Source organism: Zosterops lateralis (assembly GCF_965231275.1).
Source record: "Zosterops lateralis genome assembly, chromosome: 18".
Classification (NCBI taxonomy): Eukaryota; Metazoa; Chordata; class Aves; order Passeriformes; family Zosteropidae; genus Zosterops; species Zosterops lateralis.
Window position 1 is genome coordinate 11311978 of NC_139778.1, and position 14247 is coordinate 11326224.

At 66.2% G+C, this 14247-nt stretch overlaps 2 protein-coding genes across 2 annotated transcripts; one reads left to right on the forward strand and one right to left on the reverse strand.

Annotated features, from left to right (window-relative positions):
* Positions 1 to 283: 283 nt before the first annotated feature.
* On the forward strand, positions 284 to 8726 carry FAAP100 (FA core complex associated protein 100; the record flags this gene model as incomplete). The annotated part of the gene is made up of 11 exons (XM_083874736.1): positions 284 to 377; positions 591 to 720; positions 2393 to 2603; positions 3235 to 3353; positions 3548 to 4512; positions 4986 to 5136; positions 6067 to 6821; positions 7118 to 7254; positions 7888 to 8004; positions 8446 to 8532; positions 8610 to 8726. 11 exons carry the CDS (start codon positions 284 to 286, stop codon positions 8724 to 8726), a joined length of 2883 nt encoding a protein of 960 aa, XP_083730862.1.
* A 1049-nt stretch (positions 8727 to 9775) lies between these two features.
* FSCN2 (fascin actin-bundling protein 2, retinal) lies at positions 9776 to 12778 on the reverse strand (the record flags this gene model as incomplete). The annotated part of the gene is made up of 5 exons (XM_083874789.1): positions 9776 to 9981; positions 10060 to 10227; positions 10296 to 10417; positions 10507 to 10663; positions 11956 to 12778. 5 exons carry the CDS (start codon positions 12776 to 12778, stop codon positions 9776 to 9778), a joined length of 1476 nt encoding a protein of 491 aa, XP_083730915.1.
* Positions 12779 to 14247: the final 1469 nt, after the last annotated feature.

Below are 14247 nucleotides of genomic sequence, written 5' to 3' on the forward strand. Positions count from 1 at the left end.
CGCCTGCGCTCCATCACGGCCCCGGTGCCGGGACGCTGCTCATCCCGCCGGGGCTGTGTCCGGGCTGGTGTCCGCGGTCTGTTTGCAATCAGCCCCGGAGCCGCGTGCGGCCGGGCCCGGCGCCAGCCCAGCCCGGGGAAAAGGGGGAGCGGGAGGGAGGGAGGCAGAGCCGGGGAGCGCAGCCCGGAGAGCGGCGAGAGCGGGGAGGTGACACCTGCCAGCCCTGCCCTGCCCTGCCCGGGGGGACACCGCCGCCCTGGGGACAAGGGGACACGGCCCCGCCATGGCCCGGCTGCTCCTCCTGCTGCTCCTGGCGGCTCTGGGCGGTGCGGGCAGGCCGGGCCGGCGGCCGGCGGCGTGGGACCATGGAGCGGATGGTAATTGCCGCCCCCTTCCCACTGGGGACCCCCTTCCCACCGGGGACTCCCTCCCACCGGGATGTGGGGATGGGGAAGGGTCTGACAGGGCAGCTGCCCTGGGTATGGAGCCGCAGGGGTCCCAGGAGGGTCTTAACCGGGGCTGGAGGGGTCCCAGGTGAGGGGCTGGGGGCTGCTCGTGGTCCCAGCCCGGTCCCAGCCCGGCCCCTCCAGCCCAGAGAGCCCCGAGCAGGGGCTGCGCCAACCTGACTCTGATCCTGGACAACTGGAAATTCGCCATCACCTCCCAGCTGCGGAACCTGCTGCTGTCCGACCACCAGACCGTGCTGCCGGACTACGGCCGGTGAGGGGCCCCGGGGGGATATTTGGGGGGATATTTGTGGGTCCCCAGGGGGATATTTGGGGGTCCCCGCCCTGACGGCGCTGCCCCCGCAGGATCCCGGCGCTGTCGGGGGCTCTGGACGAGCTGTACCGGGATTTCCGCGCCCTGAAGGAGCAGCTGGGGCGGCTCTCGGATCGCTTCGCCCAACTCGAAGGCTCCGTGGAGCAGCTGAGCCGGGCCCGGGGGGCTGCGGGACCCCCGCGCCGGGGGGGGATCCCCCTGAGCCCCCGCAGGGCCCCCGGGACCCCGCAGTGAGCGATTCTCACCGGGCACCGGGGGCTTGCCCAGGGTGGGGGGACAGGGATGTCACTTGGGGGGCTCAGATTTGGGGACAGGGACATCACTTGGGGGGCTCAGATTTGGGGGGGCAGAGGCATCACTTTGGGGGGTCTCAGAAAGACGGGGGGACAGGGACATCACTTGGGGGGCTCAAATTGGGGGGGCAGAGGCATCACTTTGGGGGGTCTCAGAAAGACGGGGGAACAGGGACATCACTTGGGGGGCTCAGATTGGGGGGGGCAGAGGCATCACTTGGAGGGTCTCAGAAAGACGGGAGGGGGACAGAGACATCACTTGAGGAGGCTCAGGCTGGGGGGTGTAGGGGCATCACCTGGGGGACTCAGCCAGATTTTGGGGGGGGTCCATCCCTGTGGGGCAGGGTCAGCTGGGGGGGGGTCTCTGCCCCCCTCGGGGGTCGCACCCGGCCGTTCTCTCTATCAATAAAGCCGCTGCCGCTATCACCGCCTCTCTCCTTTCTTCTTCCATGCCAGGACTGGGGGGGTATCAGTGCTGAGGCGGGGGTTCCTCCCCTCCCGGTACCGACCCCCGGTACCGACCCCCGGGAGCCGCCCCTCCCGCCCAGCGCCGCTTTACGGCCTGTCGTAAACTCCCCCCCGCCCATTGCGGCGGCCGCCGCGCAGCCGTAAAGCGGAGCCGCCCGCGCCCCCCGCCCGGTACCCGCGGCCCCTCCGGGAGGGATCGGGGGGGGCGGGATGGGGGGGCCAGGAACCGGGGTTTGGGGTTGGGTGGGGAGCTGCGGGCTGGGCGGGGGTGCGTCTGGGGTGGGGGACTGCCGGTAGAGGTGGGTTTGGGGATGCTGGGGGGTCTCAGTCTGGGGGAGGGCTTTGGGACAGGGCCTGGGGTATAAGGGCTGTGATGTGGGGGGGTCTGGGGTGGGTCTGGAGATTTTGGGGTATGAGGACTGTGATGTAGGGGGGTCTGGGGTGGGTGTAGAGGGTCTGGGGTATGAGGACTGTGATGTGGGGGGGTCTGGAGTGGGTCTGGAGAGTTTTGGGGTTCAAGGACTGTGATCTGGGGGTCTCGGGTGGGTCTGGGGTTCAAGGGCCGTGATGTGGGGGGGGCTGGGGTGGGTCTGGAGTGTGGGGTGTAAGGGCTGTGGTGTGGGGGGGTCTGGGGGCTGTGCAGGTGGGAATGGGGGGCTGAGGTTGATGTTTGGGAAGGGGCTGCTCGTGGGGCTGGGCCTGAGGGTCTCATTCAGGGGGGAAGGGGCTGTGGGGCTCAGGGTGGGGGGGACTGGAGGTCCCCATGTGCTGTGGGGGGCTCTGACAGGGGCACGGGGCTCTGCAGGGCTGTGTCACCACACCCTGCCCACAGCTCGGGGGTCTGGGCTCAGCCCCTCACACCCTCGGTGTCCCTCCCCACGTCCCCAGGCCGGCACCATGGCACAGGTGGGGCACAGGGTGGATTACCTGGCCGGATTCTGCTGCCCGGTGGGGGGGCTGGTGGCGGGCAAGCCACGGGTGCTGTGCCACGAGAACGAGATCTACCTCTCCAACGGCACCGAGTTTGTCTACGTGTACGACCAGGAGGGCAAAGTGCTCAAGGTGAGGGGCTTGGAGGGGTGGGGGGTCCCACCCTGTGTCCCCCATCCCTGTGGCACAGTGGGAACACTCCCCAGTCATGTCTCTGCTCCCTATCCCTGGATTCCCTCTGTCAGGATCCAACAAACAAACCCTACAGGCAGCACCCTTTGCTTTGGGGTTTGGGGGTGCTGCCAGCTGGCCCCTCTCCCAGCCCTGTGGGACACCCATTGGCTCAGACTTCACAGGCTCCTTCCCCCCAGCGCAGGGGCTTCTCCCCCCTCTCCCCCCAGGCCTAGTGGTTGTCCCCGCTGTCACAGCACCCTGACTGACACGCTGCTGCCTTTGTTAATTTGTTCTGATTATCATTTCTAAGAAATCCACCGCTGTACGAGCGGGATCTGCCTCCCACACTGAGCTCCCGCTCAGCAAAGTAGAGCACGTACCCTGCTCCCTGTTTTCCTTCCCCTCAGGGAGCGGGAATGACAGGCTGCCTCAGCCCCCCTCCCAGCCAGGAACACCCAGCTGGGTGCTGCCCAGGGATCTGTTTGTCCCTGGGAAAGGCTTTGGATCCCCCTCTGCAGGGAGCCGCCTTGTCCCTGCCACCCCTCCGGGTGCCGTGGGAGGTGACATTTGGTTCCGTCCCCACTCCCAGGCTGTGTATCGCTGCCCCGACCAGGTGTGGCACGTGGAGCTGCTGCCCCAGCCCCGGCAGCTCTACATCCTGTGCGCCCACAGCGGGATCTACTGCGTGTCCCTGGAGCAGCAGAGCAGGTGAGCCTGACCCCTCCTTGTCCCTGAGCTCCCGGGGCTGCCCTTCCTGCCATGAGAAGCTCTGGATTTGTCCCTGCTGGTGCTAAAAGCTCTCGTGCAGGAGCTCATTTCCCAGGGCCAGGCAGAGAGGCGGCCAAGGGACACGCTGGCTTCTCCCCACGGCTTGGCTCAGAGCTCTCCCTGTTTTCCCCAAGGTTAATGGAGCAGACGGACGGCGACGGCCAAGAAAGCAACGGCCCTTCCGGCGTCTTCCCGGTGGAAGCGGACGCCTGCATCTTCCCCGACGCCAGCCTGAGCATGTTCACCCTGCTCAGCACCTTCGTCATCACGCTGGCCCAGGACGAGGGCAAGTGGTGGATGAGGCTGCACGAGCTGCCGCGCCCGGAGCAGGACGGGCCCCCGTACCGGCAGGTCAGCCAGGTGGAATTCTGCCCCGGGAGCCCTCCCGGGGACGGCGGGGACGCGCCGCCCTCCTGCTTCCTGCCCGTGCTGTGCTGCGCGGCCGCGCCCGGCACGCAGGGGCTGTGGTGCTCGGGGGGCTTCGTGCTGGAGGAGCCCCTCTTCAGCCTCCTCTTTGGCATCGACGCGGCCATGCTGGAGTCGCCCATGATCTTGTGCGGCTTCCCCGACGGGCAGCTCTGCTCCGTGCCCCTCAAAGCCCTGAGCTCCTCCTCCTCGCCTGCCACCGACGGTGGCGGCTGCCGCGACGTGTCCACGCCGGCGCCGCCCGTCAAGATCCTGCACCACCTGGAGGAGCCCATCGTGTTCATCGGGGCGCTGCGCACCGAGCGGCGCGCGGCCGACGAGGCCGAGGACGAGGCGCCGGCCGGCGAGCCCGGCTGTGACTGCGTGGTGGCTGTGGGCCACTACGGGAAGATGGTGGCCGTGAAGGCGGATCAGAGGGAGGAGGCCACGGTGCCGGAGCTCAGGGAATATTACCTGCGGGGCCCCATCCTGTGCGCAGCCTGCGGCAGCGGCTCCCGCATGTACTACAGCACCCACTCGGACATCTCCGCCGTCGACCTGGACTGGGCAGGAGACTCCTCGGACCCTGAGGACACGGAGAGTGGTGCCAGCGTGTTGCCCCCTGTGCTGTCCCCAGCCAGCCTGAGTATCTGTAGCGTCGTGGCTCTTTCCTTGTCCTCTCGGGCTTCAGAAGGTACTGGGGGCAGCGGGGTGTGGTCCCATCTCTCCTCCCTCTGGGGCTCCATCTTTCATCCTTGTTGGCTCCCCTTGGTTTTGTGAGTTGTTTCTGTCTGTTGTGGTTCCTGCTCTTCCCTGCCCATTCCCAGTCCCTCAGCTTGGCATTGCAGGAACTGGGCAGCCCTCACAGCCATGGGCTCCCTGCATGGGACAGCCCTAAGCCAGCTCCCTGCAAAAAGGGGGTGTTCGATGTTCCTCTGGACTGGCTGCCCACAGAGCTGTGTGTGCCACCAGCAGGGCCCCTGTGTGACAGCTGGGGAGTGGCAGGCACAGGGTGGTGTCCCCTCTTGGGGGTCTGTGTGCTGTGGTGATCCATGTCTGTCTCCATCATATCCCACTGGTGCCATCCTGCTCCCTGTCCCACCTCAGCCATTCAGGAAGCCCCTGCTCCCTCTCCTGGCCCCTGACCCGCCCCGTCTGTGCCCGCAGGGGAGTCGGAGCTGTTGGCCCTGTCGGCCAAGGGCCGCCTGGTGTCCTGTGGCCTGTGCAGCCCCGAGGAGCCGGACGTGGAGCTGACCCCTGCTGAGATCGGCCGGAGGATCAAGGAGCTGCTCTCGGGGATAGGGGACACCTCAGAGAGGTACAGGTGGCACCGAGCTGGGGGTTGTGCAGGTCACAGCCAGTAATTAATTATGGAATCATAGAATGGTTTGGGTAAGAGAGACGTTAAAGCTCATCCAGTTCCAACCCCTGCCATGCGCAGGGGCACCTTCCACTATTCCAGGTTGATCCAAGCCCCGTCCAACCTGGCCTGGGACAATTCAGGGGATGGGGCAGCCACAGCTCCTCTGGGCAACCTGTGCCAGGGCCTCACCACCCCCACAGAGAATAATTCCTTCCCAATATCCCATCTAACCCTCCCCTCTGGCAGTGGGAAGCCATTCCTCTTTATCCTTCTCTCCAGGCCCTTGTTCAAAGTACCTCTCCAGCTCCCTTGGAGCCCTTTTAGGCATTGGAAGGGGCCCTAATGTCTCCCTAAAGCCTTCTTTTCTCCAGGCCGAACACCCCCATCTCTCCTCGAGCTTTTCTCTTGGAAAAAACTGCTCCAGCATTTACCTTTTCTGTCTGGGAAGCACCCCCCCAACCTCAATAATATAAAAGCAGTGTTTGAGGGCAGCCCACTCCCATGGCACAGCCACCCCCAGCGCCGTGGGCGGGCTGGCAGCGGCAGCCATGGCAGCAGAAGGTGGCACAGGCAGGGTGCCAGGCGCCTGCCACGCGTGCCAAGCCGGCAGTAACAGGCAGGGCAGGCACATGCCTCCATCCTCCATGGCTGGCTGTGTGTGGGGAGGGGCTGTGGGTGAGCCCCTCCCTCCATCCACAGCGGGATTCCTGAGCTCTGGCCGTCCGGAGACGCTCCACAGGGTCAGCTCTGATGGGAACATGGATCTGTGGCTGCCACAGGAGGGAATCTGGGGGTGGGATCGTGCCAGGAGCAGTTCAGCTTGGCAGCACAGCACCATCCTGACGTCCCTCCTGTTGTTTCATCCCTGTCACGTTGCCCTTGCAGAGTGTCCTTCCTGAAGAAGGCCGTGGACCAGAGGAACCGAGCCCTGGCCAGCCTGAACCAGGTGATGAACGTGAGCGCGGCGCTGCTCTCCAGCCACGAGGGCCACAAGCCCATTGCCTGCACCGTCACTGCCAACTGGAGCTGCCTCCTGCTCCAGGACACCGTCACCATCTCCTGCTTGCTGGAAAACTGCAGCGAGTACAGCCTGGAGGAGGGCTGGACCCTCTGTGTCCAGCTCCTGGCCAGCCCCTGTGCCTTAGAGGAGGAATCCATGGATTCGGCCACCACCTTCACCTTCCCCATCGACCAGCTGCTCCCTGGGAACAAGCGGGAGCTGACGCTGCCCCTCGGCCCTGCTGCGGACACCAAGCTGGACCTGCCTCTGACCATCTCCTGTGCCCTCTACTACAGTTTACGGGATATTTTGGGCAGCGGCTCCGACTCCTCCGAGGACCTGGATGATTTCCTGCCCGACGACTCGCCCCTGCTGTCCCCGGACAGGGAGGGGATCTGCCTGCCCCTCAGCCAATGCACCATTGACATGCTCCAGTGCCTCCGTTTCGGGAGCAGCCCCCCCGGGCCCGACGCCCCCCCTGCCCCCTCAGACCCTGTGGAGACCTTCCTCAAAGTGTCCCGGGAACAGACTGAACCCGAGGAGGGGAAAGCCCCGGGAGAGGAGAACCTGCCCCCCTCGGCAGCATCCATCCGAGTGTCCTCGGAGCTGCTCAAAAACGCTCTCAAAACCTCGGAAACAGGTGGGTCCCTGGAGAGGAGCGTGCCTGGAGTGACAGAGAGTGACAGAGAGTGACAGAGAGCTTCCTGGGGCAGGGCTGCTGGCAGGGTGGCACTGTCACAGCCCCTCCCTTGGGCCAGGAGGGCTGTGTGACCCCACTGCCCCCAGCACAGCATTGGCACACATGGCAGTGACATGACTGACCTCAGCATGTCCCAGTGTGGGGCTCCAGCCCTTGCTACCCCTGCCCCTTCAGGGACTGCCTTGGGCACACACAGTCAGCAGTGTCACATCTCTGCTCTGTCCTTTGGTCCCCAGATGTCCCACTCTGCTGTGCCACCCTGCGCTGGCTGCTGGCTGAGAACCCCGGGGCCGAGGAGCTGAGCAGCACGGAGGTGGCATCGGTGTGTGGCGTGGCTCCCGACGGTGGCCACGTCCAGCTGCTCGTCCGAGAGGCAAGGAATGGGTTAGCCCTGAGCCAAGGAATGGGTCGGCCTGCAGGGAAGCTCCCTGTGCCACAAAGCCAGCTCCTTCCTGGAGCCAGGGAGATGAGTGGGTGCATGGCCACACCATTCTGACCCCCTCCTGTGGGGCTGGGATTCGAATGCTGGGCTGGACAGGCAGCATTCCCAGTCCATTCTCCCAACCCTGGGCTTCCCAAAGGCTGTGGTCATTTCCCTCCCTCTCCAGATGTTCCCATTTCTTTGGTTCTAGAAAACACGCTTGGATTTGGGTTGTAAATCTACCTCATGCAAATTTCCCCTCTAAAGGCACAGGGAAAAAAGAGATTTCTGCCCAGCTGTCCTGCCTGACCCCACCTGAGGGGCCCCCAGGTACCTGGCACAGGTGAATCTGCACCTGAGAGCTCAGATGTCCCCAGGGTGATGAGTGACAATGTTAATTCTGCCAGGTTCAATCCTGCCTGAGCTCACCTGGTAGCACTGAGCTGAGGGCAGCTGCTCCTGGGAGGGGTGGGAGGGTTTGGGGGTGTCCAGAGCCTTTTGGGGAACTCAGTGCCCATGGGGAGGGGTCCTGGCCCCCTCCCACTGCCCATTGAAGGTGGCAGTGACGCTGCTCTCGCTGTCCAGGTGGCCATGAATGACCTGAGCCCTGCAGGTCCCATCCAGGCTGTGGAGATCCTGATGGAGAGCCCATCCCTGGCCCACATGTGCAGGACACACCACGCCGTCATCCGGCGCATACAGGTACCCCCCGGGGGGCAGGGGGGACTCCAGGTGACCCCAAAGCCCCTGGAACGGAGCCTGGGGTGCAGTGGGGGGAGTTTCTGTGGCACCACGGGGGCTGGGGGTCCCCAGACCTGGGGGTCCCAGGTTTGGGGTTTGGCCTGCCTTGTGGGTGGGACTCCCCAGGGCTCAGACTCCCTGAGACAGAATTACCAAGGTTGAGGCTCCCAGGATCTGAGAGCTGATGGAGCTGGGACTCCCAAGAGCCTGGGGGTTCCTGGGGCTGGGGCTCATGAGATTGGGGTCCCTGGGGCTGGGGCTTGTGGGACTGGGGTTTCCTGGGATTGGGGTCCCTGGGGCTGGGGTTTCCTGGGATTGGGGTCCCTGGGGCTGGGGTTTCCTGGGATTGGGGTCCCTGGGGTTGGATGGGTGCTGCCAGCTCCCCCTCCCTCCCTGGCCCAGGCGCTGGTGCTGGAGCAGGCGGCGCAGGGCTCGGGCCCCCCTGACCTCCGCATGCAGTACCTGCGTCAGATCCAGGCCAACCACGAGGTAAGAGCCCCCCGATCCCCTCCCCGTGGGACCCCCAGCACGGCCCCATCCCTCACCCCACTCCCCCATTCCCGCAGATGCTGCTGAAGGAGGCGCAGACCCTCCGGGACCAGCCGCCCCTGGGCGAGGAGGGGGCCGAGAAGCTCCTGAACATCTACCGGCAGCTGCGGAACCCCAGCCTGGTCCTGCTGTGAGCAGGGGGCGGCCAGCCCGCCCCAAACCCCGCCGGCCGGGGTGGGGGCCCCACGGGAGAGCCCCCCTACCCCACCCCCCCAGGGCAGGAGCGGGGCCGGCGGCGCTCCGGGCCGGGGGTGTGTCTGTGCGTGTTTCGTGGTCGTGTTGTCGGCAGCACCGGGGGGGTCTCGGGGCTCCGGTGGCGGAGCGGGGGCTCCTGGGCTGGCCCAGCCCTGCCCCACCGCCCCCCAGCCCGGCCAGGCCGGGGCAGCCCCCCGGGGCCGCGCTGTCTTGTGGATCCGTGGTAGTGTAGTGGCCGTGCCGAGCCGGGCCGGCCGCGGGCTGAGCCCCCCCGAGCCGCCTTCAGGATCAGGACAAACAGGGTGCTGTGCCCGGGGGAGCCCCGTTTTTCTGCTGGGCAGGGGAGGGGGATCTCCGCTCCCCCGTTGTTTCTATAAATGATCTCGTATCTCCATGCTGGTGCGGCGTGGTCTGGCCGCGGCCCCTCCCGCACCTCTCCACTGTCTGTAACTCTGTCGTCTGCCATGAAAACGATCCTGTTGCTCACCCTGTGCCTGGCTCTGTTCCTTTCCATCCTCTCGGAGGGTTCTGGCAGCTCTTGGGGTGGGGGGCTTCCCCCTGCAGGGCACCCCCCTGCTCCCCCAGCCTGGCAGAGAAGCCACAGGCTCCCCAACCCCCTCGGGGTTCCTGCCTGCAGTGGCTTTGCCTTGCTGAGCCCCCAATCCCGTGTGGCACCCCTGGGGGTCCCTGCATCCCCCCAGATCAGCCCTTTCCATGGAGTCTGGGCGCTCCTGGGAGGGAAACAGGGCTGGATCTCCTTTGGAAGGGAGGACGAGGCGCTGCCCCGGTGTGATCCAGGTGATTTTAATGCCATGAGTCGCGGGGTGGGGGGACACAACTGACACGGACAGTGCCACCGCTGCCACCACAGCTGCCGTGGACAGTGCCACCGCTGCCACCACAGCTGCCGTGGACAGTGCCACCGCTGCCACCACCCCGCTGTGCCAGGGGCAGGTGGATGCCCCTGGGCCGGGGGTGGCTCCGGGGGTCAGTACTCCCAGAGCGTGGCCCGCAGCACAGACTCGCTGTCGGCCCGCAGGGTCCCCGCGGGGTCCCCACGCAGGTACCGCCCGTTCTTCCCTTTGATGGCCACTCGGCCCCGCTCCCGGAACTCGAAGAAGAAATCCTCGGAGAGGTCCCCGTCGCTGCACACCGACCCGCTGCTCGCCACGTACCAGTATTTTCCCCCCTGGCCTGCAGGGAGCCCCGGGGGGGTGTGTCAGTGCAGGCTGGACAGACCCCCAGGGCCACCCCACAGCCCGCCCTGCCCACCTTGGATCTGGTAGGCGCCGTCGCTGAAGCTGATGTGGAACACGTCGTAGACGGAGCGGTTGGAGTCGAGCAGGTTGGAGCCCCGGTGGTAGCAGACGAAGCCGTGCTCACCCCGCAGCACCAGCATCGGGCGGTTGATCAGCTTCAGAGTGAACTCCTCGTCCTCCCCTGCGCAGCACCCGGCCCTCAGCACCCCAGGGAACCCTCCCTGTCCCTCCATCCTCCCCAACACTCACCCACGGTGTCGCTGACGGCCGCCAGCTGCCCGTTCCTCTTGGTGCAGACGTAGCGGCCGTTGCTGGCGCGCAGGGCCACGCGCCGCCCGCGCCACTCGATGTCAAACATGGTGTTGGCAGCGCTGGTGGCAGAGGGACAGAGTGAACTGGGGGTCCCCGTGTCCCCCATCCCAAACCAGCTCTCCACCCCACAAGTGGCAGCCTCACTCACATTTCGGTGGCCACGGCCTGGATGCCCCCGTGGGCCACCAGGGTCCAGTAGCTGCCGGTGTTGGTGTGGAGGCTGCACTTGTTGGTGTCGCGGTCGATCTGCAGCTGGAAGGTCTCGTGGTTCAGCTCCTCGTCCTGGTTTGCAGAGACATTCACACCTGGAGGGGGAAGGGATGTTGGTGCTGGTCCTGCTCTGGCCACTGGGACTGATCCCTCTCTGACTGCCAGCACTGGTCCTGTCCTGGCCCTGGGCAGGAGTCTCGGTCTGGCCATGGCCACCAATCCCACTGTGGCACTAGTTGGCACTAGTCCTACTCCAGTCATCATCGGTGACCCCGCTCTGGCCCTTGTCACCAATCCCAACCCAGCCACAGGCACTGATCCCACTCCAGCTGCTGTCACCAGTCCCACTCCGCCATCAGGACCAACTCCAGTCCAGCCATTGTGGCTGTCCCCTTCCAGCCATTGGCACCCATCCCCTTCCAGCCATTGGCACCCATCCCATTCCAGCCATTGGCACCCATCCTGTTCCAGCCATTGGCACCCATCCTATTCCAGCCATGGGTATCAGTTCCACTCCGTTGGCTGTTGTCACCAAAACCACTCTGTCCATGGTCACTGATCCCGCTCTGGCCATTGGCAGCGATCCTGCTCTGGCCACCAGGACTAATCCCATTCCAACCATTGTCCCACCCCACCCATCCCCAGTGCTGCCCCACGGCCGCCCTCCCCCTCCTCCCCAAATCCTCCTGGAAACAATTGTGCTAATTGGGCTGGTTAATCAGCTTGTCACGGCCGTGTCCATCTGGTCACAAACCCCTATTTATAGCTGGTGGCCCCCGTCACCCGGCACTAAGCTGCTTGGCACAGGGGTGGCACCATCCCCAGGGGGCACCTGGGGGCGACTGGGGTCCCTTGGGTCTCAAACAAGGGGTTCTGCTCCACCTGTGGTCACGTCTGCTGGCTCTACACACATGTGTGTGCACACAGGGCATCATGTGTGGTGTGTACAGGTGAGTGTGTGAAGCTGTGGGTGCTGCACGGAGCGTGGCACACCTGTGTGTGTGTGTGTGTGTGTGTGTGTGCACGTACACACCTGTGCCCACCCACAGCCCTGCACGTGTTCACGCACACACACACACAGAGCCCTGTGCACGCCCACAGGGCCCTGCACACGCACACACGTGTGTAAACACACACCCACGCCTTCCCCCCGCAGCCCTGCCCACCCCACAGCTGCTCCCACTCCATCCTCACTGACCTCAGCCCCCTCCCAGGCAGACAGGACCCCCCTGTCCCTCTCCAGCAGCCAGGCTGGGGTCCCCCATGTCCCCAGGATGTGGCTGTAGGATCCCCCCCAGGCACTGTGAGGTTGTTATTGGGGGGTCTCCCTTGGGATGGGGGTCCCTGTGTGGGCAGGGAGCAGGCAGGGGGTTCAGGGAGCTCTTACCCTGCCTGATGGAGACATATCTGCCATTGGCCGCCGTGAACACCACCTGGGGGTGACTCTCCTCCAGGTCAAAGAGTTCATCTTTGCCCGGCTTGGAGCTGCGGCCGGATTTGAGGGTGCCGGTGGGTCCGGTGGGCGCCAGGTACTTCCCATCGCAGTCCTTGAACGCCAACTTGCCGGCCTTGAACTCGAGGGTGTAACCGGTGCCGGCGCCGGGCTCGGGCACCAGGGTCCCATCGCAGCGCAGGTAACGCTCGTCGGCCGTGCGCAGGCTGTACTTCTTGTCCTGGAAGCAGAGCGTGATGAGCGCGTCCACCCCCCAGGGCAGGTTGCTGTCGGTGGCGATCTCATCCTCGTGGGCGCTCAGGTGCGCGTAGCGGCGGCGGCTGACGCTCAGCAGGTTGGCCTGGGGGTGCATGGCCAGGTGCACGGTCCAGAGCTCGCCCTCCGTCACGCTGGGGGCGAAGCAGGACAGCCGGTCCTCGCGGCCTCCGAAGAAACGCCGGTGCGGGGCCGACTGCAGCGCCCAGCGCCCGTCCGACTGCGTGATGATGCTGAAGCCTTCATCCCGGCCCGGCTGCTCCGCCTCGCAGCGCACCTTGCCGTCCTTGTCGGCGCCCAGGTAGCGGCCCAGGTGGCTCTTGAGGAAGACGATGGAGCTGTCGGCTTCATCCTGCTCCAGCGTCCAGATCTGCTTGCGCTTGAGGCTGGGCGCCGAGGCGTTCACCTTGTAGCCGAAGCTCTCCGCCGTCAGGTAGCGGCTCTCGCAGTTGATCAGCCCGAACTGGATCTTCAGCACCTGGTGGATCCCATTCGTTGGCATCTTCCGCCGAGGCGGGGGCGGCCCCCGGGGGCCGGCGGGGGCTCCCCGGCGCTGCGGAGCGCGGGCGTCGCGGCGGGGCCGGAGCGGGACCCTCGGAGCGGGGCGGGGGGACCGTGAGCCGTCCGGTTACCGGCGGGGGGGATCAGAGAGCGGCCGGCCTGCGCTGGGCACCGGGGGCGCCCGGCCGAGGGGGCACCGCGGCAGCCCCGGCCACGCCACCGTCCCTCGCCGCGGCCCCGTCCGGCTGTGGCGGAGCCGCGGGTGGAAAACTTGGGTGGGAACCCGATCCGGGCTGGAGTATCCGTTCCGATGGCGGCGGGTTAAGGTTACCGGCCCCTCTGATTCAGCAGCGGGGTCACCTCCAGCCGCGCCGCCTCCCGGCCAGCCCCTAAGCGCCTTTTCCAATTAGCCAGGCTTTTTGATTAGTGTAAACCTTTTATCCTGCTTTGGGGCCCTTGGCCTCCATCTGTCCTGCGGCCCCAAATCCCTCCTGGAGCTGTGGATCGGGGTCACCCCAAACCCCCCCTGGGCGTGGGGCTCCTTGGGGAACTCAGGACAGAGATGAGGGTCCGGCCTTTGGTGGGGAGCGGGAGAGGGTGGGGGCGTGGGGGACAGGAGGGGACAGCGGTGGAGGGGACAGTCCCCACTCCAACTCAACTGGACCCCCCAAACCGGGGCAGGAACAGCCACAGAGACCCCCAGCCTCGACCACACTGGGGGCACCTGGGGACAGACAGGGACAGGCTCTGCCACCACCTGAGCCCCCCAAAAGTGCCCTGAACCCCAATGCCGGGGTCTGGTCCTGCCATAGCGATGTTTCACCGGCTCCCGCCGCGTTCCCCCCGGTGCTGCGGCTCCGGTGTCAGCCCGGTGCGGGGTTATTGTTCCCGCAGCAGCCGCAGCTTTGGTTGCTCATGACTTTTTCATGGCGCTGCCCGCGCCGGGGGGTGCCCAGGCCCCCCGAGCAGCGACACCCGAGCCGAGACCGCCCGGGCGCTGAAACCGAGCCCCGAAACGGAGCCGGCTCGGCTTTCGGGGAATAACTGGGTCAGGGTCCTGGGGGGTCCTGGAGGGGGCTGTGGGCGGCTCTCGGTGGTGCCCGTCGGCACCTGCCCGGCAGCGCAGCCCGGAGCGGCTTTTATACATCCCGGGCCCCCCAAACCCCCCCTGGAGGGCTCAGGTTCCCATCGGGGGGGGGCTCTGGGCGCTGTCCCACAGGCACAGCGTGTCCCCGCGTCCCCCCGGCCTGGGGACAGCCAGACCCCTCCCCACTGAGGGGCTGAGACCGGACAGGGTCCTGACAACCCCTCCGGCCGGGGCTGACATGGGTGCCCCCCGATTTCCATCCAACACCTTCCCAGGAGGAAAATGAGGGTGTTGAGCGGCCAGGGGGGGTCCCCAGCCCACAGCACCGTTAGGGGGGCTGGCAGAGGGGGAAAGGGGGGTTCAGCTGTGCCCCACACAACGCC